The sequence below is a fragment of the Halictus rubicundus genome, chromosome 5 (genome assembly GCF_050948215.1).
Source record: "Halictus rubicundus isolate RS-2024b chromosome 5, iyHalRubi1_principal, whole genome shotgun sequence".
NCBI lineage: Eukaryota > Metazoa > Arthropoda > Insecta > Hymenoptera > Halictidae > Halictus > Halictus rubicundus.
In genome coordinates, this window is record NC_135153.1 from 12981584 (window position 1) to 13006375 (window position 24792).

The 24792-nt window shown below is 47.0% G+C and overlaps 3 protein-coding genes across 6 annotated transcripts in view; 2 read left to right on the forward strand and 1 right to left on the reverse strand.

Annotated features, from left to right (window-relative positions):
- Window positions 1-53: 53 nt before the first annotated feature.
- Window positions 54-13423, forward strand: LOC143354425 (uncharacterized). 4 transcript variants are annotated; one of them, XM_076788503.1, is made up of 9 exons: window positions 323-447; window positions 8003-8415; window positions 8818-8946; window positions 10166-10306; window positions 11259-11387; window positions 11454-11717; window positions 12489-12584; window positions 12655-12726; window positions 13092-13423. In XM_076788503.1, exons 2-9 carry the CDS (start codon window positions 8289-8291, stop codon window positions 13175-13177), a joined length of 1044 nt encoding a protein of 347 aa, XP_076644618.1. In that variant the 5' UTR covers window positions 323-447; window positions 8003-8288; the 3' UTR covers window positions 13178-13423. The 4 variants fall into 4 exon arrangements, with proteins under 4 accessions (XP_076644616.1, XP_076644618.1, XP_076644617.1 ...); XM_076788502.1 differs by lacking the exon at window positions 323-447 and adding an exon at window positions 460-773; XM_076788501.1 differs by lacking the exon at window positions 8003-8415 and having other exon boundaries at window positions 54-447.
- A 124-nt stretch (window positions 13424-13547) lies between these two features.
- On the reverse strand, window positions 13548-17172 carry LOC143354419 (glucose dehydrogenase [FAD, quinone]). Its single transcript, XM_076788487.1, has 5 exons — window positions 16565-17172; window positions 15553-15908; window positions 15144-15476; window positions 14436-14800; window positions 13548-13925 (listed from the first exon to the last, which is right to left on the reverse strand). Exons 1-5 carry the CDS (start codon window positions 17140-17142, stop codon window positions 13548-13550), a joined length of 2010 nt encoding a protein of 669 aa, XP_076644602.1. The 5' UTR covers window positions 17143-17172.
- Window positions 17173-22038: 4866 nt separating this feature from the next.
- Window positions 22039-24792, forward strand: part of Gaba-b-r2 (gamma-aminobutyric acid type B receptor subunit 2) — a 168502-nt gene continuing 165748 nt past the window's right edge. The window contains exon 1 of the mRNA XM_076788463.1: window positions 22039-22572. The gene's annotated coding sequence lies outside the window, so the exon portion shown is untranslated. The remainder of the gene's footprint in view (window positions 22573-24792) is intronic.

Genomic DNA, 24792 nt, shown 5'->3' on the forward strand with positions numbered 1-24792 from the left:
TGGCCGGGCGCGGCGTTCCGATCGGCGATTAATCATAGATCTAAAGTTCCCGGTGACTCGATCGTTTAGCCGCGATTTCAGAGGCGATCGCTAAGACAATCAATGAGTCGTCCCGGCGAACTGGCGGCCGAGTTATCAACCGCGAGATTAGATAAAGAGCGCTCGGAGGTGCGAGGTGTACCAGTTTCTCGCGTGCCGGAGAGGATTCTTCCAGGGAAGATCGAGAGGATCGAGGCTCCGGGATTTCGGCACGGGATCGGGCTAAACGAGGAGAACAAGGGGAGAACGAGGGCTGGCTTCGAACGGAGATGGCGGGCTTCGTGGATCGTCTCGCCACGGGAGGTGCTGCGCTGTCGATCGGCCTCTGCCTTTGCCTCGGCATCTGCCTCGTCGCGCGCACTGCAGTCGTCGCCGCGCACGGACAGCACGAACATCTGCTCCGTAGACGTGAGTGTGATTGTGTGTGTGTGTGATCCTTTGCCCGATCCCCGAAAAGTCCTGCGATCCAGAATCGATCGAGAACCGCGATCCGCGCCGCACCGTAATCCGAAAGTCGCGCGCGATTTGACGCGTTCCGCGTCGCGCCGCGGTCCCAGTCGTTCGAAATTCGTTTATCCTGTGATCTATTCGAGTATTGACGAGCTGTGATAGGATCTATGATCTAGAACGGTCGGAGAAGTGGATTCTGAGCCCGCGGGTTCGGTTTCGATAACCCGGTGTTTCATTCGGATTGTGATCGGGGAACAGTTTATAATACGTGGCATTTGTGGAAGGTGCTTATCTCTGACATTCCTAATAAATAGACGTCGGGTTTTTGTGCAAAAGAAAAATTGTCTGTTGCTGTTGCAAGCGACAGGAGAGCCGGATAGATATTTGATTGTTTAATGATTTGAACAAGTTGGAAGTAATTGGTGGTTTCGAGTCATTTTAATTTCCACTGTTTTAAGCCTCAAACGACAAGAGACCGCTTCAGTAATAGCTTATTTAAAAGTGAAATGTGGAATATGATTTGTAAATATTTACCGTGTATAAAGTCAGTTAATAAATTAGTTTTAGTAAAGATATTGTAACAAAAAAAAATTACTTCTCTTTTGCCAACCATTTTTCGTTGCTTTTCTTCGTGGTCGTTTGGGGATTAAAATGCACCGAATTTTTCCTATAAATGCATGAAATCCGCAGTCTAGTAATAAAAGTACAGTACAGTGTAAAGTCTGAGTGGCTCACAGGTTAGAATGATTAATCGTCTTCTTACTTTTTGTACGTTTCCTAGCACTTGATTCATGAGCAATCTTTGACATTTAGAATATATTCTCTGAATAATCAAGTTTGATACGACTGAAAACCTGAAGGACGTATTTAAGACGAATGCATATCGTTTGATTTTTCTTTACTTTAATCTTGTCGGCAAATGGGCGGCTCATTTGTTTGCAGGTTATATAACGGAAAGATATGCAAAGAAGAACCGAGTGTTTGTCATAGGATTGTAATACACATAGCAACGTGTGAGTCATTGTACGATGGATTTGTGAGTCAAGTACAAGGTACAATACCACAACAATTCAACACTGTAGAATCATGGATCACATAAAAAAAACAGGCATTTCCATTGAATACCGAAAGGGTTTAACCTACGACTGTGACTGTTCTTAAATCAATTATACATTCGTATTGAATAGCGAAAGGGTTGAGCAATCAATCGTGATTATCCGGGGCTCTTAAAACAATTACGAGTTTCCATTGAATACCGAAAGGGTTGATCAAATGACAGACTATCCAGGGCTCTTAAAATGATAGTTCGGCTTTGAACAGTATACAACGTGACGGATGTTGAATTGAAATGTAGAGTGACATAACTGGCCCACCGTACAGCGCAGGGTTAAAGGTGAACGGTTTTCCCAAGAATCCCGCGAGAATCCGTTGTTTCGGTGCTCGTTAAACCCGGATCACGATTCGCCGGGAAAAGATAATCGAATTTACGCGATCGCGTGTTCCGATGAAGCACGGTGTCGACGTTCTCCGAACACCTAATCGATCGCCCCGGAATCGTGCTCGGAGACTTCCTGCATTTGACTGCGTCTCTTGATTTTCCGTTTGCCCCCGTTGAGTCGTGTCACGTTCCTCTGCAGCGTTTGATCAGTCAGTGCCGAGGAATCGAAAGAAAACTGAGCGAAACAGAATCTGGAATCGCTCAATATAATAATTTGTCGTTTGACTTTCGGTCGTATTTTCAGATCAAACGCGTTCGCGCTTGATCCCTCGAAAACGAAGAACGAACAGAACCAGAGAGAATTTAATGTTACACTTTTCTATAATAATTGTCACGGTATCGTTTGATCCCATATCGCTTTCTTCGGCGAATGGAAACGCGTTTGCGTTCGACTGAATCGACATAATTATAATAATTGTTACATTATCGTTTCACTCGTCGACTGGAAACGTGTTTATCGGGGGAACAATAAAACGTTCAGTTGCTCGTTTCTCGCTGTTATTTAATCATTTATCTTCGAATTGAAGCGCGGTCTATCCGAAGCATTCGAACCGGACGAATCGGGACAAAAGAAAATGGATTGCGCGTTACTGATTGTCGTTTTATCGAGCACAGGGACGTTCAAAGTTGCCACGGTATCTTTCCCGATAAAAAAGACTGTTGTTCCTGAAACAGTCGGTTAAATACTCGGCGTGGAGAGCGTGGGCATTCGAAAACCAATCGGCCGGTTAACAGGTTAACGCACCAGTTGCCGCCTCGAGGATTTCACAGGACAATTTCACGGGCTGGGAGCTGTGCGAATTCGCGAGAAAAATATCGAAGCGGAATGGCCGAGGCGCGAGGGAGCCAGCGATCCTTTCTAAAGGGGCTCGCGGGTAGGCTCTAGCGGAGGGGCCGGATCTACGCTGCTGGTTCTCACAGTTAGGTGAATGTCGGGCTGGAACCGCGCGCATAATTAAAGAACAAGGGAGATCGTTCCCTCCTGCCGTCCGATATTTCGGTCTGACGCTCCCGAGACGGGATTACGGCATACGTCTGGAAACAATGCTCGGCGTTGCGCGATCCCCGTTTCCGAGCTCAGAGGCGACACACGATGTGGAAACAATGAGCCGTTTAACCCTCCGAAACGAACCTGCGCCCCCCCCCCCGGCGAGTGCCCACTCAAAGACGCAAATCTGCGCATAGTTTTCGAGAACCATAGTCTGCGATCGTCTGCGACCGTCAACCTTGATTTAGAGAATCTTCGCGAATTTTTTGCCGGAGAATCAGCGAACCTTTCCCAATGAGACTTGTCGCATTCGAAGGATCATATCTTCGAGCATCTCTCGTAATTTTCTCGTCGAGAAATATTAAAAATTGTCGAAGTTACAGCTGCTTTCCCAGAGGCCCTTGCAGTGGCGCATTTGTCGATTTTTTCCCGAGGAAACTGTTGAGCCGAGAGTTGAGATTTTTTAAGAAGTTATTGAGGAACATTTCGACGTTACTTTGGCGTACTTTTGTTGTCGAGAAATGAAGAACGGCGGAGTTATGAGCTGTTCTATGCAGTCGCGTCTAGGGACCTCGTTAGAGCTCCTCTTCATTGAAAAGTATCGATTATCGTCTCGCGGGGCCGGTGCTATAGAGCCCCGAAGGAAACACAAATATGGTGGGACGTCGCGCGAAGCGTTTCTCGATCGACCGTGCCCGAAATTTATGGCAGAAGAGCTCTTCCATTTTCTCGTGTCGGCAAACTTCTCGAGAAAACTATCTTCAAACTTTCATATCAAGAAATCCCATCGTTTAAGAGCCTTTCTATTAAAAGTCTTCAACAAGTAATAGGTAAAAGTAGCCAGGGAACAGAGATAAGGAACAAGACCCAAGCACAATTTACAACCAATCAATAGCAATGCAAGTATTTTTCTTTCTGTGGATACTTGGCTCGATCCTAACTTCTCCCAACCTCCCCTGCAGGTAATCAGATTTAATACAAATGCCCTCTAATCTCAAAACCGTACGTCATTGCGTAAGCTCTAAGTCCGTTTACGACACTCGAGTGTCTGTTTGTTAGCATTGTAAATATGTTTCGCGAGCAGGTGAGGAATGCAATCAACCTTCATGCGTTTTATCAATGGCTATCGGTTATCGATCGACTAACTCCTCGAATGAGTCGGTTGTTTCAACAGCGAAATTACTCTGTAATGCATCATTGAAGTGTATCGCGATCCGATTCGGTTCGATTCGCGAGCGCTCAACTTTGTCTGGCATTTTGTCGCCGGCGAGGGTTAATGCTACGGTTACCAGTTAACGAGAGCGCGTCGCAGCGCATAATGGGAACGGGCCCGACGAGACCAGACGCCTAACAATGGCTTCTGTGTTCGTACGTGCCAGGTCTGTTACATAACAGACCGAAACTATGGAAGCGGAGCAACGCTGAGGTTGCTCATCGATCGGTAACCTTCGGGTCGAGAGCGCCGCCGAACTCGTGGTCGTTCACTGCCGGGAAACATTCGAGCCTCGACTCGATTCCAGGAAGATCGAAACCGCCCGTGAAAATAACGCTAACCTCGCCACGCTGACTCGATCCAACAATCTCGAATATTCACAAACCGGCACAAAGTTTTGGATTCCGTACAATTTCGCTTCAACTTCCTCGAACAGGTGAAGCCTTGTGTCATACAGGCACAATCTCGTGTCGAAATATTCGGAAATAATATTAATAATAGCACAAGGTTCAGGATTCCATGCATTTTCGTTCATTCTCTACTTTCTTGAACCAACGAAGGTAAAACTTTGCGGAGCCATGCAGGCTCGATCCAATAATTTCGTATCGAAATGTGCACAAATGAGCATAAAGTTTAGGAGTCCGTACAATTTCGCTTCAACTTCCTCGAACAGGTGAAGCCTTGTGTCATACAGGCACAATCTCATGTTGAAATATTCGGAAATAATATTAATAATAGCACAAGGTTCAGGATTCCATGCATTTTCGTTCATTCTCTACTTTCTTGAACCAACGAAGGTAAAACTTTGCGGAGCCATGCAGGCTCGATCCAATAATTTCGTATCGAAATGTGCACAAATGAGCATAAAGTTTACGAGTCCGTACAATTTCGCTTCAACTTCCTCGAACAGGTGAAGGTGAAGCTTCATAGCACAAAATTCAATGTTCTATGGAAAATCACATTCATTTTCAACTTTCTTAACACTAAACCTACCACGATCGGTCAAATTGAACTTTCCAAACTTCTGCGTACAATTTCTTACGTACAACATTATCAAATCGCTATTTATCTTTACGACTTTTCTTAAAGTATGTATACAATGTATTTTTCAGTTTTTATTTCTCGTTTTATTTTTTTTCCCCAATAATTTGACCGCACGAAATAATATGGTATGTACTCTTCTAAACCTAAACAATCAGTATAAAATAAAGGTTGTTCTGAATGTGGCACGGCCAACTCAAAATAAATAAGCCGCCTTATTGAATGAGATGCTATCAAGTTATGCACGTGCCTGGTTGATAATACTGTTTCACGGCAAATGCATCCAAACTGCAAAGGTGGATCCAAAATGCAAAGAATTGCAATTATATAAATTTGTATCGTCATTTTATGGAAGTTGTTCATCTACTAATTCATCCAGCAACAAATAGGCTATTGTCCAAGTTTAATTATATTAACAATAACTTTAAGGTATACGAGAAGTGTCGGTAGATTTAGTGTTAAACGAAAGTAAAACTTCCTTCGTTGTGTCTTTAAACTTTTCTACTGGAACGTGAATTTGCATAAAGTTCCGCAGTCACGTTTGTCACGCAAGACGGAACACTTCGATTTCATATACATTGTCTTGTCTGTGACACAAAGGAACGTGAAATATACTCGTGCTGGTAATTATTGCATAGGTAATTGCCTCGACCGCTATTCTTAATTGCAATAACAAATTTCTACATGTGTAATCCTTGTCGAACTCCTCGAGCTTACTGTACTTCAGGTGTCATGTAATTATGAAAAAGTTGAGAAAACATTAGAAAAACTTAGGGATATTGTTATATTATTTTCGACTTTTAGAATTAAAAGAAAAATACACTTTTATTTAATTTCTCTTTCTCACGATTGACTTAGAAAATTTTTATTCTGCACAAGGATCCGGAGTCTCTTCATTACACTCTGTTCCCAGTACACGAATACCGAAAGGAGATTGCGACGTTGATGTCAGACATTAGTAGATCTTTACGTAAAATTTTCTGCGTTTGTTATAAGACGTAGGAAGTTTTTCTCTGATTAATATTTTCACTAGGTTGAAAGTAATATATTGATCATACTCAATTCCTTCAACCCTTACACTATGCGAAATAGCTGCCAGACATTAGGAACTGAACTAACTGTAGAGACAGTAACTATTAAAATAACAAAATCAAAGATCTCGAAGGAGGTAACGAAAACATTGATTCACATCCTTTGGACTGTTTGTACACCTTTGTTCACTTGAAAACGTCGAACCTGTTTCAAGAAATTATGGCAAATCGAAGCTCGCCGGAGCAATCAGGCATAAATCGCGATTTCGATCGTAGATTCACGCGCCAGTGGTCCCCACTCCTCGCGAATTTCTAGGAGAGCAATTCGGCGAACCGGGAGGTAAAACAAGTAAACGAACTCGGCGGGAATCATCGATTCGTGAAAACGAGTCGTTGCTATTGTTACGATGGGGTCCGATGGTATCGATCGTCCCCCCACCCCCGTCCAGAATTGGGTTAAACGCCGTCGAACAACGTCCGCCGAATTTACCAGTCCATCAAGGATAATTATCGCGGCCTGCCGGTCGATTGTTAATCAACGAACAGAGAAGCAGGTGCAGAGCGAGCGCGCTTGTTCATACAATTATAATGTTTCATTTGGCTCGTTTGTCCGGGAACCGGCGACAAATGGAACCCGTTCGCGAGCCAGCGTTTTACAATAGCGGCCCCCGCGTAACATATTCCGTTGCGTCATCGGTGACTAGAGCGCGTGAAATCACCGATCCGCTCGATCCTCGGTCGTGTTTAACTGTAATTAGAGGGGCGCATCGTCGCGCCCGTTGTTAATTGCCGACGCGGGCCGAACGGCTCGCGGAATAATAATTTGTTTATACAGCGTGCGTCATCTGGAGCCGAAAGTGAAAATATCCTCGCTATTCGTAGACCGTGATAACGCTCCGCTATCGCGTCGTTTCGGGAATTCATTCATCTTCCTTTATGAACGGTGTTCTCTTCTGTGAAGCTCGTTTATTCCGGTTGACGTCTTTGTCTTCGAAATCTGGTAAAATTTCCTGTCGTTGTACGCGGCCCTTGATAGATTAAAAATCTATCAGGTTGGAAAATAATTCCGGAAAGGAATGATTAAATTACGTCCCAAAGGGACGCTTTGTTGGTACACCACCCGTAATCTATTTTTCAACGTGTCTGAGGTGCCAGTAAAAGTTGCCATATCATGATTCAAAACAGTTTTTATATGATTAAATTCCTGTGTATTCTATAGATAGCTAAAAAAGTGTTGTAGGAGAAAACAAGTTCAATTTCATCATGTAAAATAGATTACATGGAATGAAAATGTTCTAGGTGGAAAGAAATGTCTTGATGTGTTAATTAAAATTACTTCGAGTGCACAGTGTTAACATTAGACTACGGCAATGTTCTGCAGTTATCATAAGACACATGTAGGAGCCTCTCAAGAACGTTTTCCTTTTTTTAAATAATATTACTAGCTACTCATTTCTGTGATAACTGCACAAAATCCGCAGTTCAGTTAACATGCACAGTGTACGCAAAATATGCAAGGCCCCTTAGCCCTGAGCTTCGATTTCCTCCAAGGGCAAAGTTTCCATCTCCCCCGTCCTCACCGCGTAAAGTAGGCGTGGCCCTTCCCGAGTGGGCGTGGCTACGCGGCTCCGGCTTCCGGACGGAGCCAGAATCGCGCTCCACAGAGTAATCTCCGAGGCCACGTCTAAACACTATCTGTTCGTCAAGAGCAGGTAGGTTTTCAAGGAAAATTTCTTTGCCAGTTGTCGCGAGCGTCTTTGAAATCACGGAGCGTTTCCCATCGACTGCGCACCTTGACGTGATGCTCGACAACGAACCGGGGCTTCGCGTTGGTCACGTGTCGGCAGTGTTGTTGCGCAACGAGCTCATCGGACGCAGAAGATCGTGAGCGATCGAGGCGTACGGATCCAGACCAACGGAAGTACGAGAGAGCGGACGGCCGTCCTCGGGATCGTGATCGGGAATGACGGCGCCTCCGCTCGAGCTGATGGAACGACCAGAAGAAGACGTTCGAGTGGCGGTGCGAGGATGACGCCGACCAGGACGGTGGTCGGGTTGTCGAGGCTGCTCGTCCTCGTGCCCGTCACCGTCTGCGCGACCATTTCATACGTCAGCCAGGAACCGCCGCGTTGCCAAGACCGAACGCCGCCCCCTCGTACGTATGGCACCCACGGATCTCCATTCTGACCCAGACCGAAATTGCAAACCATCTCGACACAATTACCGAGAATTCACAAACAAATTTCTTCTGCAATTTTCCCACTCCTCCTACAGCTTCTTCTAGCCTGTACCATTGCACTCTACCTCGCACGTGACCCCCAGCATATTCTTTCGAGTCGGAAATGAATGATATACCACGCTCGAGCACAATCAGCTGCGATCGCGAATCTTTTCTTGGGGACAAGGGAATGAGCACGATCAGGGAATTCCTTGAAACGTGATAGCCTTAAGCTTCTTCTCCGATTCCTTATCGGATTCGCGCTAGCGCTGGATCATCGTCTTTGCATGATTGAACGGTGGTTGGCGGCGCTGAAACGTGTCTTTTCCTCTTTTCCAGAGACCTTGGCGAAGTGTCAATACGACGACGACTGCATGAAGAATGCATACTGCTGGAATCAGGAAGCCTGCCTGTGCAAAGACGGCTACATCGTCCATAAGAATCGCACGCACACCATGTGTCTGCAAGGTACGTTCGATCGCGACTACCCATTTCCTCTGCTCTTATCACATTAGCTCTGCTCTGCTCTTAACATCGTTGTCCCTTGTGATTAGACTGCGGATCTTTACGACATACAAACACCTCCTGCAACAAGATATACGAAACAGGAATCGAATAAAATGTACTTCTTCTCTCAACAATCTTAACCCCCCCCCCCCGACAGTGGTAGCTGGGTCTATTTTGACCCGTAAAAGCAAACCCCAATTACTCAATATCCAGCGATTAAATGAAATACAGTAGAAACAACTAGGAGTATCTTACAGAAAAATGTTTAACCTCTTAACTGAACAATTATTTTGTAAAGGTATGTATTATATCATAATACCCGAGTATTCTCGGGCTTTTAAGTGAAAAGGTTAAAAATTGCCAAGTAAATTAATAAATCTTAAGCACCACCGGTTGCACAGTTACAAAAATGGCCCGCCCTCACAAGGGTTAACAACATTCTCAAATTTTTCCGACGCTCCGCTGCTCAGTATCTGATGTACCCATTTCTGTCTGAAGTGCATAAAATCCGCAGTCTAAATCGCCATTTTGACTGAAAGAAATTATACACACTCTCCAAAGATGGATAAACGTATCCACAAAGTCTAAAAGTGATATTAATTCCGTTCGGACAAATAGGCGAACTCGGTTCGTGGATCATGAAAGCCGGGGGACCTTGGGGCGCGCTGACATGACGTTGCGGTCGCTACCAAAATTCCCCGGCGGTAATTTTCTCGTTAGATCCCTTCCGGCCCTTTAATCCCTCCCGCTCGACAATTCGACGAACCGAGAATTATGATCGTGAACGCGACACGGGAAGAACCACCGAATGAACGAACGAACGAACGAACGGGTCGTCCCTTTGTCCCGACAAAGGCCAGCAAAGAGCAGAGATCAGAGTGGATGCTGGCGGTTCGGAAAAAGTCCCGATTAATCGTGGTGGCCGGCGAGTTGTAGAATCGGTGTCGCCGACCTCGGAAACGTGATTCCACGGGGATCCTCGTTCGCTCGTATTCCTAGCTGCGCGTCCCTTTCTCACGGCCTCCCGGCTCTTGGAGCGTGTCGTTGGTCGTGCTCGCCGAACCGACAAAAATTAAACGATATTTCCCTCTCTACCGTCTCCCTGCTAGGTGGTTCCCGACGAGCCCTCCGCCAGGGTGCCAGAGACTCTCTAGGTTACGGAAGTGTGTTTTCTTTTTAGTGGCGAACGCCATTGGAGACGCCTGCGAGGTGGACATTCAATGTCGCGTGATCTTCGCCCCGTTCTCCGAGTGCCGGCAAAATATCTGTCAGTGTTCCGACGGCACTCACTACGAACTGGGAAGATGCTACGAGTCCGTCGGTGAGCTATACAAGCCTGACTTCCCGTTTCCTCGCTCGAACGAGAGGATGCCGAGGCGTGACTCTGATTTTCTCATGATCTTCCCCCACCGTCAAACGTCTCCACGCGATGGGGCCGACGATACCTTCACGGCCACTGTGCTAACTTCATTAACAGACCTCTCAGTGACTCTATTAAAGATCCTCTATCTCGGTCTCGCTACGCTCCCAAACGCTTCATTGAAACAGACTAGGCAAGATACCCGACCAGAAAATTAATAAAATTATGATACTTTGGTGGTGCGTATTCAGATAAGTATCACGCGATTTGTTTTTGCTGGCCAAAGTCACTTTAACAAATTATTTTCCGGCAATTTCATAATTTTTTGAAGCTTCTATTTCGTGGCGAAGAATTTTTTGAATTGACTGAACTAACAAGATACCTCCAGTACGGTATTATGTAAAAAATTCTTCTCAAGTTTTTTCTTGGTATAGCACAATTATTCAACATCCTGTTCTTCCGGTAGATAAAGTGTTAAGGGGATGAAATCGACCCTTGAAAGTTCGGTAAATATCTTACTAGGCGTAAGTACTCATTAAAAAGAACAACGTCTGTCTGGAAACTTTTCTCCTATCTCTTATAGTTTGCGAGTTACACCGCAGAACAAAAAAAAAAAACAGCCAAATTTTCAAGGGTCGATATCACCCCGCTAAAATGAATTTGCGTAGAAAACAACAATCGCGTAACGCATACCCACGTATGGACTACATATTCCCAAAGTTTCATAATTTTTCGAATCTCCGGGTTTGGGATCATTGTGAGAAAAGATCGAAGAGCCGTCGGGGAGAAAGTTGAATCGTTCGCAGAATGAAAGTGAATCCGACGAGAAAAATCAGGGTTACGATGTTCGGTGGCTCTCGTTGCAACGGGAGGAAAGGTCTCGCAAACAGGAGTTGACGGTGTCCGTTTGCAGGTCTCGGAAAGTACTGCAAGACGAACCACAACTGCTACATCAAAGATAGCTACTGCGTGACGGGATTCTGCGCGTGCACCTACAAGCACCATCCGAACCCCCGCAACGACGGCTGCATACCGAGCAAAGGTAAATCCTTCTCGTTAGCACGTTCCCGTGTCGACCGGAATATCTGAACGACACCGACTTTCGCAGAGCTCGGCGACAACTGCGTGTTCGATTACGACTGCGTCGCGGAGAGCTCGAGGTGCATCCTCGGCGCGTGCACCTGCAAATTGGATCACGTGACGTCGAGCGACGGCAAGCAGTGTCTGAAGGCTGCCAAATCGGTGGGCGAACCGTGTCAAGAGGACACTCAGTGCCAGCTAAACCTGAAGGATTCGAAGTGCGGCGCTGACGGCAAGTGCGTCTGCTACGAGAACTTCCATCAACGCGGCTCCAATTGCTTCAAGGACGTCGGTGAGTCCCAGGCGAATACCCTCTTTTTGCGATCGGCGAGCGATCATTGTGTTCCCGGGGAACATTGCGCTTTGCCGTTCGAACTATAGCTGCAAGGTGGGAACGCGCTGCTATCGCGTCACGCGAAGACAAGTGAAAACAAGCATTCTTCGCCCGCGAGAAGGTGGCACGGGTGAAGGGCAACAGGAGGACCCCACTTTTAATACTAGCGCAGTAGGGACGTAGGCTCCTGGAGGGACTGTGGGACGTCGTGACCGCGTCGCTCTATTCCACTCGCACCCGATAGTCTGTTTGTTTTCAAACGGCTCGGGGTATTTCGGACTACAGTGATTTCTCTATATATGTCGCCGAGGCCTGGATGATAAACGTCGCGGAATTATTCCCACTACCGCGGGGCCTCGAGAGGCCTCGGACGCCGAGGAGTGTAAACATAACACAGTCTCCTGTACTATACACGATGCTGGCAAGGCCCGTGTTGTTGACATATATCGAGAATTCACTGTACTCGCAAAGTAGGGATATCAGATAGTGGGGCGTAGATTCTCTGTGTCATCTTCTCGTGGGCGAGGATTACTTAGAGTCTGACAATGAGCCATACATGTATAATTATTAGTACATAATTATAGCACATAATTACACGTCGCGCGATAGTAGTGTGTTTTCCTACCTTCCGACTGTTATTTCAATCGCCAAAAACCGAGTAAGTAAATGACGATTTAAAAATTGGATGGGGATGGGTAATAATAGACGTTCGATCGATGATCTTTTCAGTGTTGAACGAGCGCTGCCTGTCCCACAAAGAGTGCGTCACGCCATCGTACAGGGACTCGTTCTCGATCGAGCCGATGAACGTCGAGTGTCGAGATGGTAAGATAATTTCTTTCACCGTTTAACAACAATGAGAACACAATAAAAATGTTCGCATTCGTGTTTCCAGGCGTCTGTCTTTGCGCACCGAATTACATCATGACGGAGGAGCTGCGCGACTGCATTGGTTACAGCGACAACGGTAATTGTTTTTCTATTATTAACACGTTGACTGTCGGTCGTATGTGGGTGACACGATTCTTCGGATATCTTTAACAATCAATCTGGTTCATAATACAGCTGCTCGAACCGAGCTTCGAAATAATCCTTATGATAAAGTAGATAAACTGCGGATTTTAAGCATTTATGACAAAAACGCAGAATTTCAAATCATTGAAAATTGAAATTTCTATTTGGTTCCTGCTTGTTGCAACTGATACAAAATATTTTTCGTTAAATTACTTTGGTACTGTGGGATATTTTATTGGTCGGCAGTCAACGTGTTAGAGCAGCCATTCAGCCGCCACGATCTAAACGATTCTAATCGATGCTAACTCTAATTTACAGGTGGCACGACGACAACGATAGCGCCTTTGACGATAGCCTGGCAAACCTTCGCGGTGGTAGTCCTGATGAGAATCGCAACGTTTTGAATCTCCCGTGGCCGGTCGTTAGATCCACGACTTCGTTCGACAGCGCGAGAAAGCGTATCGCTACCAAAGATAGAATCCATTTCCTCGATAGCTTAATAATCCCGATACGATCGAAATCGACGATAATCTGAGTCAGGCTTGAGCAGTATAGATTGCGTCAAAGAACCACACGACGCTTCGGAGCACAAATTACGTGGAGAAGTCGGACGACGGAGAACTTTATTTATCAACCGCCCAACGGGGCAACCTCTGCTCACGCCTGACCCAGGCGCTCGCGAATCGTTTTTACCGATCGTCTTTTGTCTGTCCGAAAATAATTTATATTTAAATACACGCGCGTCGACGCGAACTTTTTCTCTCGAGTTTTTCCTCAAGTCCTTCGGACGATCTTCCGCCGGTAGACTGGCGACGTCCAGTCCTTTTTTATCATGTCCGCGGCCTTCTCGGCGATCATATAGACGGGCGCGTTCGTGTGACCCGACATCAGGGTCGGTATCACGCTAGCGTCCACCACACGCAGGCCGTTCACCCCGTGGACCCGCAGCCTGTGGTCTACCACGCCCGCGTTCCTCCTCGGGGCCATCTTGCACGTGCCCGCGAAGTGACCCAGGGTCGTGCTCACTTGACGGGCCACGCAGGCCCAGTACCGGTCGCTGCCGAACGGGACCTCCTTGCAGCCTGGGAACGCGACCGGCAGCAGCGTCGCGTTGTAACGTCTGAAGGACCTGGTCGAGGCGACCTCTATTGCCTGCGAAGTACCCACAAAAAACATAAACACATCTTAGTTGCCCTCCACTAGTGGAGAATCGTGCCACATTTGGCGGTGGTGGGGGTATATACTAACTCTGGGGCACCTTTGACGTTTGGTGCGAGTACCAGGCCAGGCCTGATTATAAAAGTGGCCTGACTGTTACCGAAACCCTACAAAAAGTGCAATTTTATCAGTACAAAGTGGACCTGCAAAGGTTTATGCTCCGAGGTTTACAATTTGTAGAATATGCTATTACTAAGGGTACCTTGTAGCAGATCCTGAAGTAATTGGCAACACTTCTTGTTTGTATTGGCAAAAAAAGAGTTTCACAAAGTGGCATATCCTGAGCAGATATTGGTGTATAGAGCCAAGACTGTAGACAGTCTATGTTACATTAGGGATGATCCATATAGGGATTGGTCACAGTGAATAGCAGCGGGAAAGATAGTCATCTAGCGGCAAGTAGCAGAACTGTCGCCGCGCGGAGAACACTAAGCGGCCTCTTACCTTTTTAATGCCTCGAACGATCGTCTTGAGGTCATCCTCGTGATCGTAATAGTTTATATCGAAGATAGGAGGGTCCAAAGGGTCGGCAGACCTCAAGAATACTTGTCCCCTGCTCTTGGGGTGGAGGAGAACGGGAACAATTGAGAACGCGTCGAACCCCTCATATCCGGTGAACACATCTTTGTAGAACTCGTCCGACAAGCCGAGCTCTCCTCTGTAGCTTCCTGAGGCGTCCCCTGTTAATGAGCTGATTCCTAACACCAGCTCTATATCGGGAATTGACGTTTCCTTCTGTCTGTCCAGACCAGGGGAGTTGAAGTAGCTAGAATTGACGGTGATGGAGGACACGCTCGGTGGAGGGGGAGCTGGAACACGGAGGGATTAGAGTTAGTCCCTTAACTGTGGTATCTTAAATTAACTGGAAATTATTCATAATTTAAGATTGAGTATAGGCGAATTAGTCCCCCAACTTTGCTACCTCAAATTCCTTGGAAACTGTTTATAGTTTTAGATAGGAGAACCAAATGCCTTGTTCTCCTGTGTGGAATTGAGTGTGAGCGAATTAGTCCTCTAACTTTGCTATCTCAAATTCCTTGGAAACTGTTTGCAATTTAAGGTAGCAGAGTCAGATGACCCGTTACGCTGCGGAATATTGAGTGAGTTCTTCGAGACGATTTGCCTCCAGATCAGCAAGAATTGGGCCATTACCTCGACTAACAGGTTTTTTGGTAGCGCGAGAGACCTCATTTCGTGGATCCCTCTTGGTGTCAACGAAAGCGACACCCTCGGTGCCGCCAGGCACCGTCAGAGGTCCGGTTCCCTTGACGAAGTAGTCGTAGGTATTCGCCAGGTTCGAGGCTAGTCGTGGCTCGACGATGGTAATGCTTTCGTTCACGAGAAAGGTCAGCAACGACATGCCCACGTGATCTTGAAGATTGTGGCCGACCGGGAGATCCTCGATCACGTCGATCTTCAAGGCCTCGAGACGATCTCTCGGCCCTATCCCGGACAGCATCAGTAGTTGCGGCGAGTTCAAGGCTCCTGAACAAAACGCAACCGTCACGGATCAACAAAAGGGGAAGCTGGAAACGTTATCAACGCGATTCTCGGAGGTCACCTGTTGAAACGATTATCTCCTTCCGGGCCTTGGCGAAGAATCTCTTGCCGTTTTTAAGAAACTCGACGCCCACCGCTGTCTTCGTGTTCCTGTCGACGACGATCCTCGTCGCTCTAGAGAATTTCGACAGGTGGAAGTTGCCTCTGTCGCGAATGGGTCGCAGGAAAGCCTTGTTCGCGCTGACTCTGCGACCGTTTCGCAGGTGTACCTGCGCGGTTGAGAACCCGATCAGCCTGTCGGCGTTGTAATCGATTACGTCATAACCCAGTTCCTCGCCCGCTCGGAGAAAACGTTCCCTCAGCGGGGAGACGAACGAAGAAGTCGTGACGTCCAGGTATCCTCCGTGACCATGGAATCTGATCGTAGAATTCGATGTAGCCAAACGATCGTTACTAATCTGGTAATACTACACGCAGAGCCGTGTATCATTCTAACAGGACTGACCTTCGCACAGCTGGTCCATTTCGACATTTCAAAAAAAAAACGACAAGTCATCATTAGACTCTGAACAGATATAATTATCACGTCCACGCTGGCACGTAACATCGATGGTACAAACAAGATTCTTTGTGTTTACGAAATATGAACAAAAGTATTGTCGTAGAAAAATGAAAAATTCTGGTGCTCCATGTTATAATTCTGCGTAACGACGCGCAATTAATTTGTTTTTATCATGTCAAATGCGAAATCGTTATCGTCACAACTGTGTAACGTTGGTAACGAACGTGTTCAAAACTATGCCATTAGATGCAGGAAGAAGATCAATCACCCGGCTGTCAGAAAGTTGCCCAATGGAAAATATCGACAAACACCGAGGAGCAAAAATACTCGCTATTCCCATCGACAATTTCCTCCCACCACCCACAAACCCGTCGCAATTCGATTTCCAGCGCGCCCATTAAAACTTAAACTATCACCCTCGTGGCTGCCGCTCGGAAATCAACCAGGAGCCATTACTCTTAATTCCGGCCACGTACTCGATCGGGAAGTAGGTGTACAAAGGAAATGGTACCTAAGGTCCCGGCCGGGTAGCACGCAGTTCTCCGACTTCTTGAAATACGGCAGCACGTCCCGGTAGCTCCATCCGGGATTCCCCTGCTTGGCCCAGTTGTCGTAGTCGTCGGGCGAGCCCCTCGAGTAGATCATAAAGTTAACGACGGAGCTGCCACCGACTGCTCTGCCGCCGGGCAGGTTGCAGCGCCCCTGTTTCATAGACAGACAATAGCCGCCGGTGCCGTCCGGGTTGCGCGGTCTAGGCTCGCTCCTGTACATGCGCACGTAGTCGGTGATGTGGAGAACGGGCGCTATCAACGGGATGTCAGTAAGGAACATCTCGTCCTTGCCCTCCTCGAGCAGCAGAACGCTCCAATTCGGATTTTCGGTCAAACGATTGGTCAGCACGGAGCCGCCGGAACCGGCGCCGATCACTACGAAATCATACTCCCTGGACAGTCGGGTCTCGTCGGGAACCGAGTCTTCCGGTGTCACCGGAAACCCGGAGAACATGTGGTACACGGTGTCAAGCAGAGCTGGAGGCAGCAAGCTCTGCGCATGGGAGATCAACAAGATAGCTGCCAACGGTTTCAACATGGCTTCCGGTCAATTAACACTATCCGTGCCGATTCGGTAACCACGAAACTACCATACAATCAAAGTAACTTATTCAAAGGAATAGAGTGCTTTTCAGAGTCCGATCATATTTGGTACACTTGATATATTGGCGGAAAACGTTAATTTTTCAGATCTGGAGAAATAGTTCTATCGTTTCTGGAGGACGCGGCACTAGGAGTGTTGAACGTGAACTTTGATTTTTTTCTGTATCCGAAGAAAGTGATCACCGCACTGTTCTTCACGCCGCGACACAGACGCAAACGAGCCAGTGATCCAGACAGGTCCGCGACACGCACCAAGCGTCCCATGCACCCATCGTGGCCGACTCGCCGGACCTTTATGGTCCGAGACTCGGTTTCGGTGGCAAGAAATCGACCAGACGCGATCGACGCTCAACGGGAGGAACACCTGGATTACTCGGCACCGTCCGCACGATCAAGGACTCGTGACGCAAGCAACGCGTCGCGGCTCCGCATGCGAGACGAATGTCAATCGGCCGGCGCCCGATTCGTCGGCGAATCGTCCGACGATAGTTCGAATGAATTGGAGCAGACGCGCCCGATGAATGGGCAACAAGCTCTGCCCGGAAAACCCGAAGTCGCGTGTCAATGTCAATGACGGCCGTTGGAACCGGCGGCTTCGCTTCCGTCAACTTTCGGGACCTGCTTCATTGTTCCAGTATACAGACTGTCCCATTTCAAATTTGCGCTATAGCTTCCTGTAAAATATATTTCAGATAAAACTTGCTTTCCGGGGAAGACATCTTACGGTGGTGGTCACAAATCTTCAGGTGGACCCTTTCAAGGTTACCACCGTTTTGTATACGAAACTGTATGTTTCTATTTGCGTAAGCGAGTAGCCTATCTCCGGGAGAATTCACGGACCTTTCGTCTTCCAAGGCCGTTCAAGGTCATTTAGTGCCGTTCAAAATTTACCTGAGCTAGACGAAAGCTAGAGAAGCTTTGTGACCCCTACCAAGGTGTCTCTCTCGAAACAGAGTAATTTATTGTTGACATGTTTAAAAAAAAATTGCGAATGGAACTTCAAATGGGACACCCTGTATGTGCTGGTTATGAGTCGTAACATTCTGATCAGATATAAAAGTTATAAACAGAGATTGACCTTTTCTATGAAGTACAAGGCTGAATTATTTTTAATTCCGATTCGCCTAAGTACGTATATCGGTATTTTGAAAGATCGTCGATGTTTTCCCATCATTCCCTCGGTGTTGTTCCAACTCTGCCAGGGTTACGGACGTACTCTCCGGGAAATGAGATATCGATCAAATTTTGACGGGCCGAAGCGCATTTCTATGCAAATCCGATTCAAGAACATCCACACCTGTTTTTGTACCTGTGACGCAACCGTTGTTATTTACACCGTTGAACGCAACTCGTTAGGACCGGGGCGCACTAGCAGAACGGAAAACGAGAGGCAGTTGTTAGCGCGTCGTTTAGCGCGCGAGTTCGAAATGAAACTTCGGCAACGTTCGCTCCTATTTCGAATTGGCGTTGGTCGAGGCAACGATTTTGCAGGGAGATGCGCGAGCACCGTGCACCGATGATCAGACGGACACTGACGTGTGCGGTGCATACAAATTACAGAAAAGCCAGATCGCACCGAGGTTCGACGAGCAAACGATGCGCAAGGTTGTGGTATCGAGTATCCGTTTACAAGTAGGGCGTCGGCGGCCTGATGTCATCGAGCGCAGATCTCGTGAGTACAGATCCCTGTACTTTATGCGCGGCGAAAGTTGTCGTTCGTATTCCCGAGACCGAAGGATAATGCGTTTTATTGGTCCACGAAAAGTGAATCTTCCCGAAAATAAATTGTCGTCGTGACGCAATCGCGTGGGAGTCTGCGGTAGAACCTTCCGTGAAATGAGAAACTGAAAGAGTAAATGTTCCTTAAACAGATTATTCTTGTTGGTTTGACGTTCATTGTCATTAATATTTATTAAATGTCCCGAAGGCGTGAGCGTCCCTGGAAAGATAAGTATTCGACCACCTAGCGGTCGAAGGCGCGAACTAAGACGCCCCTGATAGAAGGCAGACCGGTTATCGTAGCTGCAAACCGAGTCGACGCATTAAAAATTCATCACGTAAGTGCACGCTGACACCGTACCATCGTTTTATGGACATTTCGTGTTCTTCCTATGCGTTTTATAGGAATATTTTACGGAAATGTACAATTTTATTTCTCAATCTTTAAAGTATCAGGTGCTCCGACGGTACATCAGTACGTGGAGGGTGGGAACGACGCTCGAATGATATCGTTTTTTAATGCAATAAGCGTCACTCCTTTATTTAATAAAGAAACAACCGTTGGACGTTAATGAACATCAATTTGATTCGGACGTCATGCACGCTGATCGAGCCTGTCGAATCGGGGATAAATTTTAGTTCGCGCCTCTGACCGCCAGAGGGTCGCAGAACGATATTCGTCACACGTTCGCGTTACCCGATACGAATACGTAATTAAATAATTAACTAACTCGCAATTAATTTACTCTTAATCGAGTAATACATCATTTACGCCGGGAATCGCGTCACGCCGGTTAAGGCGCTTCTAGTTTCGATGTGGTTGTAAACGGTTGCAGTGATTTTTCGAAAAACTTCCGGGAAATAGTGAAAACAGTCAGTGTGACACTGGTTTGAAAAAAAGAACTACTCGACAGCAAAACAATTCATTTACACAAATTATATAATTTAATTTATGTTAAAACAATTAAAATTCAATTAATTACAATTGTTCGTGCTTGTGACAGATTTCGCAGGAAACTATTTCTCGTCGAAGATCCGAAGACGATAGTTTCGAGTGGCTGATTAAGATCATCTGGATCTCCTGGGGATCGACGAAGCGAAACCGTTTCTTGAGGAATGACTGACTCCACAGAGGAGGATCGGGATAGAAGCAAAGTGAAGAGTCTTTTAGCGATGAACGGCAGCTTGATACGGGGCGAAGCAGATACGATCGAGGTTATTTGGCGCGCTGTCTTTCACCGGGCTGCAGATAGGGGATGAACGGCAATTTCTGGGTTGCGATGGTTCTAGAACGACTCGAAACTGGGGGCTCGACAGAATCCAACGGGAATCCGAACGACGACTAAAAATCTTCCCAGTGGGCACATTGCAGACCCTTCAATCTAAAAGGAATGGATTCAAATTCTGAGAATCGCTGTAATGTATGTACCATAATAATATAGTTCACGTCACAAAAAAATAAAAGATTGAATCTACTTTTTGGTCATTAACTCGCTCAGTGCCTACCCAGCAGTTTCAAAAATTCTACAAAATAAAAGTAATTTATTGAACGGAATTAAAATCGAAACAGACTCTAAAATACTCTATCACCCTTCTAGCATTTTTCAGATCCTAAATAAATCTGCTACACTGAATATATCGACGTAGAAGTTGATTTACATACCTAAACAAATCCAAGTGTTCCATTTTTGGTAGATGTGCCACTCAGACTGTTAAACAGGGAAGACTTCAAAACCTCGGGGGAAAAAAACCGGGCAAGTCTATTTTGTAGTCTGACCTAGATTCCTTGTTGTCCCAGGGATATCATTCCAAATCCGAGACTTACCTGGTATTTGCAGCCGAATTAAAAAACCCATGGCAAAGAAGTCTTTTTAAAGGAAGATTGAGAAACTGGGGCGCAAAGATGAGGTTCAGGCTTCGCAACCACAGTGGCTGTTCGATAAGCACGCGAACTTGGGGCTTTGGAGGCGGGGACGTCAGAGAACTAGTTAACGAGTATCCAATCACGAGCGCGCTGTCCCCACCGCTCACCTACCTGCTTCTTCGCTATAGAAACCCACTATAGACCCAAACATCTTTAACATCGAGTGCCAGAACAGTAGCCTAAACAGTTGCACAATACAAAAATACTTTATTTAGCGAGCTAAAGGTGAAAGGTTAAAACGTGTGGTGAATTCTCAATGTTCTACACTCAATGCAATAGCGTAAAAATTCATGTATTTCGGGCAGATAATTCTGTCTCCCACTGAGAGTGTTAAAGAACGGCGCGAGTCGCGACGAATGGAACAAAACGGTCGTGCACCGTCTGACATAGTGGAACGTGTGTACATCCTATAGTTAATTTTTCGGAAGAGGAGGTCTCGGTGGTGGTCTCTCCGGATGAGACTCGCGTGCGGCGAGTCCGGGCGGACAGGTATTGCGAGCGTGTTGCTCCGTGTCTCTGGATAGTGTTCCGGCGAGACGTACGACAGCGGAGGAGGCTAAATCGAGCGACATTCCTTACAGGGTCGCGAGCGAGCCGTGGAACACACACGGCACGAGCCTTGCCTCGGCCGGAGTCGCTCGAAAACTTGCGGCAGCAGAGAGAATATCGAATGCCCATCGCTAGTCGGTACACGCGAAGTAGAGCACGTCGGTGGTGGTACACAGGGGTGAAAGAGCGAGCGCGTGGTTAGGGCGCATGCTCCGAACGGGGCGGAGGAGGATCGAGTCAGGGGGTATGGGGTATGGGGAGGCTGGTAGTTCGGAGGTCTGTCAGGGGTGGGCTGTCAGTTTACCGGACGACCGTGTGAGCGCGCTGCCGCGCAGGACCAGCCCTCCATTCGCGCTGCATCCGGCGAACGTGACCGTTCGGTCGCGGTCGATCCTCACCCGCCGCGAGTCCTTCGGTTTTTTCGGCTGGGCCGATCGCGATTCCGCCCCGCTCTGCTCCTCGGGGCCGCTACGCTCTCGCTCCGCTCCTGCTCCGCTCCTGCTCCGCTCGCGGCTCCCGGCCGCTCCGCTTCTGCCCGCGCTGACCGCGCCGTGGCCGTGTGCAGCGCCCCGTGGCTCTCTCCGGTCCTCTCACCGCGGCGGCAAAGGCGATATTATTATTTTCTTTTTTTTTTTTCCTTTCGGGAGAACTGCCGACCGACTGACTCTCCGTGTGCTCCCACGGCGACGGACGACAAGGAAACTCCGGCAACCTATCGACCGCCGTCACTGACCGGTCCTTCGTCTTTCGCTCTTTTCCCACGACCTTTTCTCGCGCACGCCTTCCTCCCCGAACTCTGGATCATCCTTCGTCCCTCGTCCTCGTGCTCCCTAACCCCCGTGGCCCCCGACACCCCGCAGCACTACGCGAAAGTTTGTGCGACGAGGGAACTCGACCGACATGTCGAGTTAAAGAGGAGAACACGATAGAGCGGAGACGGTTAGATGGAGAGAGAGTGATAGAGCGAGGACTGTGTCACTGATACGGAGAGAGGGAGAGACAGTGCGCGGTGTATTACACTTTGTGGATGGTATCGTGAGGTAGCAGCACGGCGATGGGGGTGGCGACCAGTATATCAGACGTTCTCACCGCGAGAAGTCCGCCGGGAAGATAATGCAGATAAATGCCTCCGGAGGAAAGGGAGAACGCGAGACCAGGATTACACGCTGTCACGTAAGCGGCCGCTTGTTTTCTTTATTTACCCGTTCGACTCATCAACAGCCTCTCTTTTGCTCCATTTGTCGTTGCCGTGTGTATCGGGATAGATTACCTTGTATCGTTACTAGCTAATTATTCATACCGGCTACGCTGACGCACACCGATCATTCGAAGGACCTAACGTGCCTACACAGCGAACAGAAAACGAATCACAATCGGAAGATTTTCCGCCGTACACGATTCTATTACCGTCTGTTTAAGTATAGACGAGCTAGAAATCCGGCGGGCAACGTCATTATTAAGTATTCATCGAAACGATGACGTCGATTAGACACACGCGGATATAATTGCACTCGTGGAGAAATTTTAAACGCGATCCATTAAATAGGTATATTTAGCCGTCAGGGGGGAATGTCGACGTGCGGGACCTGTGGATTTTTCTTGTCTGCTAGGAACTATTAACCTTTCCCACTCGAATGGCGAATCTAAGGCGACGCTAAAAACCTGCTATTATTTTCTACAATTTGGACAGTTTTATATTTGCATCTACGAACTTGGTAAAGATTTAAGCGTTGCAAGTAGTGCCAGTTTGTCGTGTACAATGAAAGTATTCTAGAAAATATTTCTTGATTTTGGAAACAACTTCGAGTGCAAAGATTTTTCTACGAAGAAACTATTAGAGGCGAATATTACTAGTTTTAGTAATTGAAAATTGTAAGAGATTTTGTAACACAAGAAGTTGCCAGAGACAGTGTTTTACAAAGAAAAACGGGTTAAATGAAATTGCAACGCCATTTTTAGTATTTATTCTTCAGATATATAATACACTTTTGTGGAAGGTTAGTCGTCTGAGGTTAATAACTTCATAAAAGAGAATCTTCCTTTACCTTATATTGCTCGCTGCTCGTCGACCCAGTATCGTGTTAACGAACCCTGGATGTTGCCCGGGTCCATTCTGACCCAGCTGGTCTGCAATCTTCAATTACAGATTGTTTAATGTGTGAGATCAGTGAAAAGTCTATGAAAATGGATTTCTTGATGATAAAAGGCTAATGGGAGGAAAAGGCGATGAGAGGGTTGTTTTTTTAGCTTTTCATGGTAAAAGAGAGGGTGTTCGTGATAGCGTTACTATGCAGGCACCATACAAGTAGTTCAGTGAACATTACCCATCGCGCCGAGTATCAATGACTCGTATCTGGCCGTCGATCTGTATGAGCTGTAAAAATTCTAGACCGAGAGAATAATTAACACTGAGAGGCTAATTTCGGAGAGAGGGGTAGCATTTCTGCTTCCCGTCCCAGAAAACGAACTGTTTACGACAACGGTCACGGCACAGGGAGCGTAAGTAGTTCAGCGAACATAGTCGAGTACCATCGACTCGTGACAGTTCGAAAGTTTGCATTTCGATCTACCTTTTTACTTTCCGTTTCTCGCACGTTTTCCAAAGCCGAGGATCCGACGACACGGAAAAATCCCGACGCACAAAAGATCCGTAGGCAGAGGGTCGTCGCCGGCCCGAAAAAAGTCCCGGAGGGGGTTTGAAAAAGAGTCCGGATTACCCGCGGAATAATTTATTTTCCGTCTGTTCCGTCGACTAAAGAGTGCCCTTATTAAGAGTGGCGTTTCATGGAAACGCGGCGAGGGCGTAGGTTACTCGACTCGGTTACAAAAGGGGTCGCGCTCGAAAATGGTTGAGAGACACTGCCGGCCTATACCCGTATGGCACAAGGGGTAGAAGTGTTATCGCGGCTGCGAGAGGAAAAACCGATCGACAAAATTTTTCTCGTGACTGCGTGGGCGTGCGTTCCACGGCCAAGAAGAACGTTCCGTTTACACTTCTCGGCCCTGTTCCCGTCGAATTTTGTCAACGAGAAATTGGCGCAAAATTTTATGAGGGATGGGGAATAACTCGCCCCATAGGTCCTAAGAGAAAGTCTTCACGTAGAATAAAAATTGTCTGTATCAGTTACAAGTAAAGGGAGTTACGTAAAAATTGATTTCTTCTACCGATCACTTTAATGTTAGGGGGACTCATAAGTAATCAATTATTTCGGGATCTAAAACAAACTTTATAGTAAATTCAAGTTTTTGACAGTTTTTGACAGTCCACTTCGAGGCCTGTCAAAGAGATCATAATCACCAGCAGCAGACCTTCTGAACCAACGTTGACACTTGTTGACCTTCAATATCAATCAGTGCAAATGTTCTCTGTTGTTACCATTGCATTAAATCCCG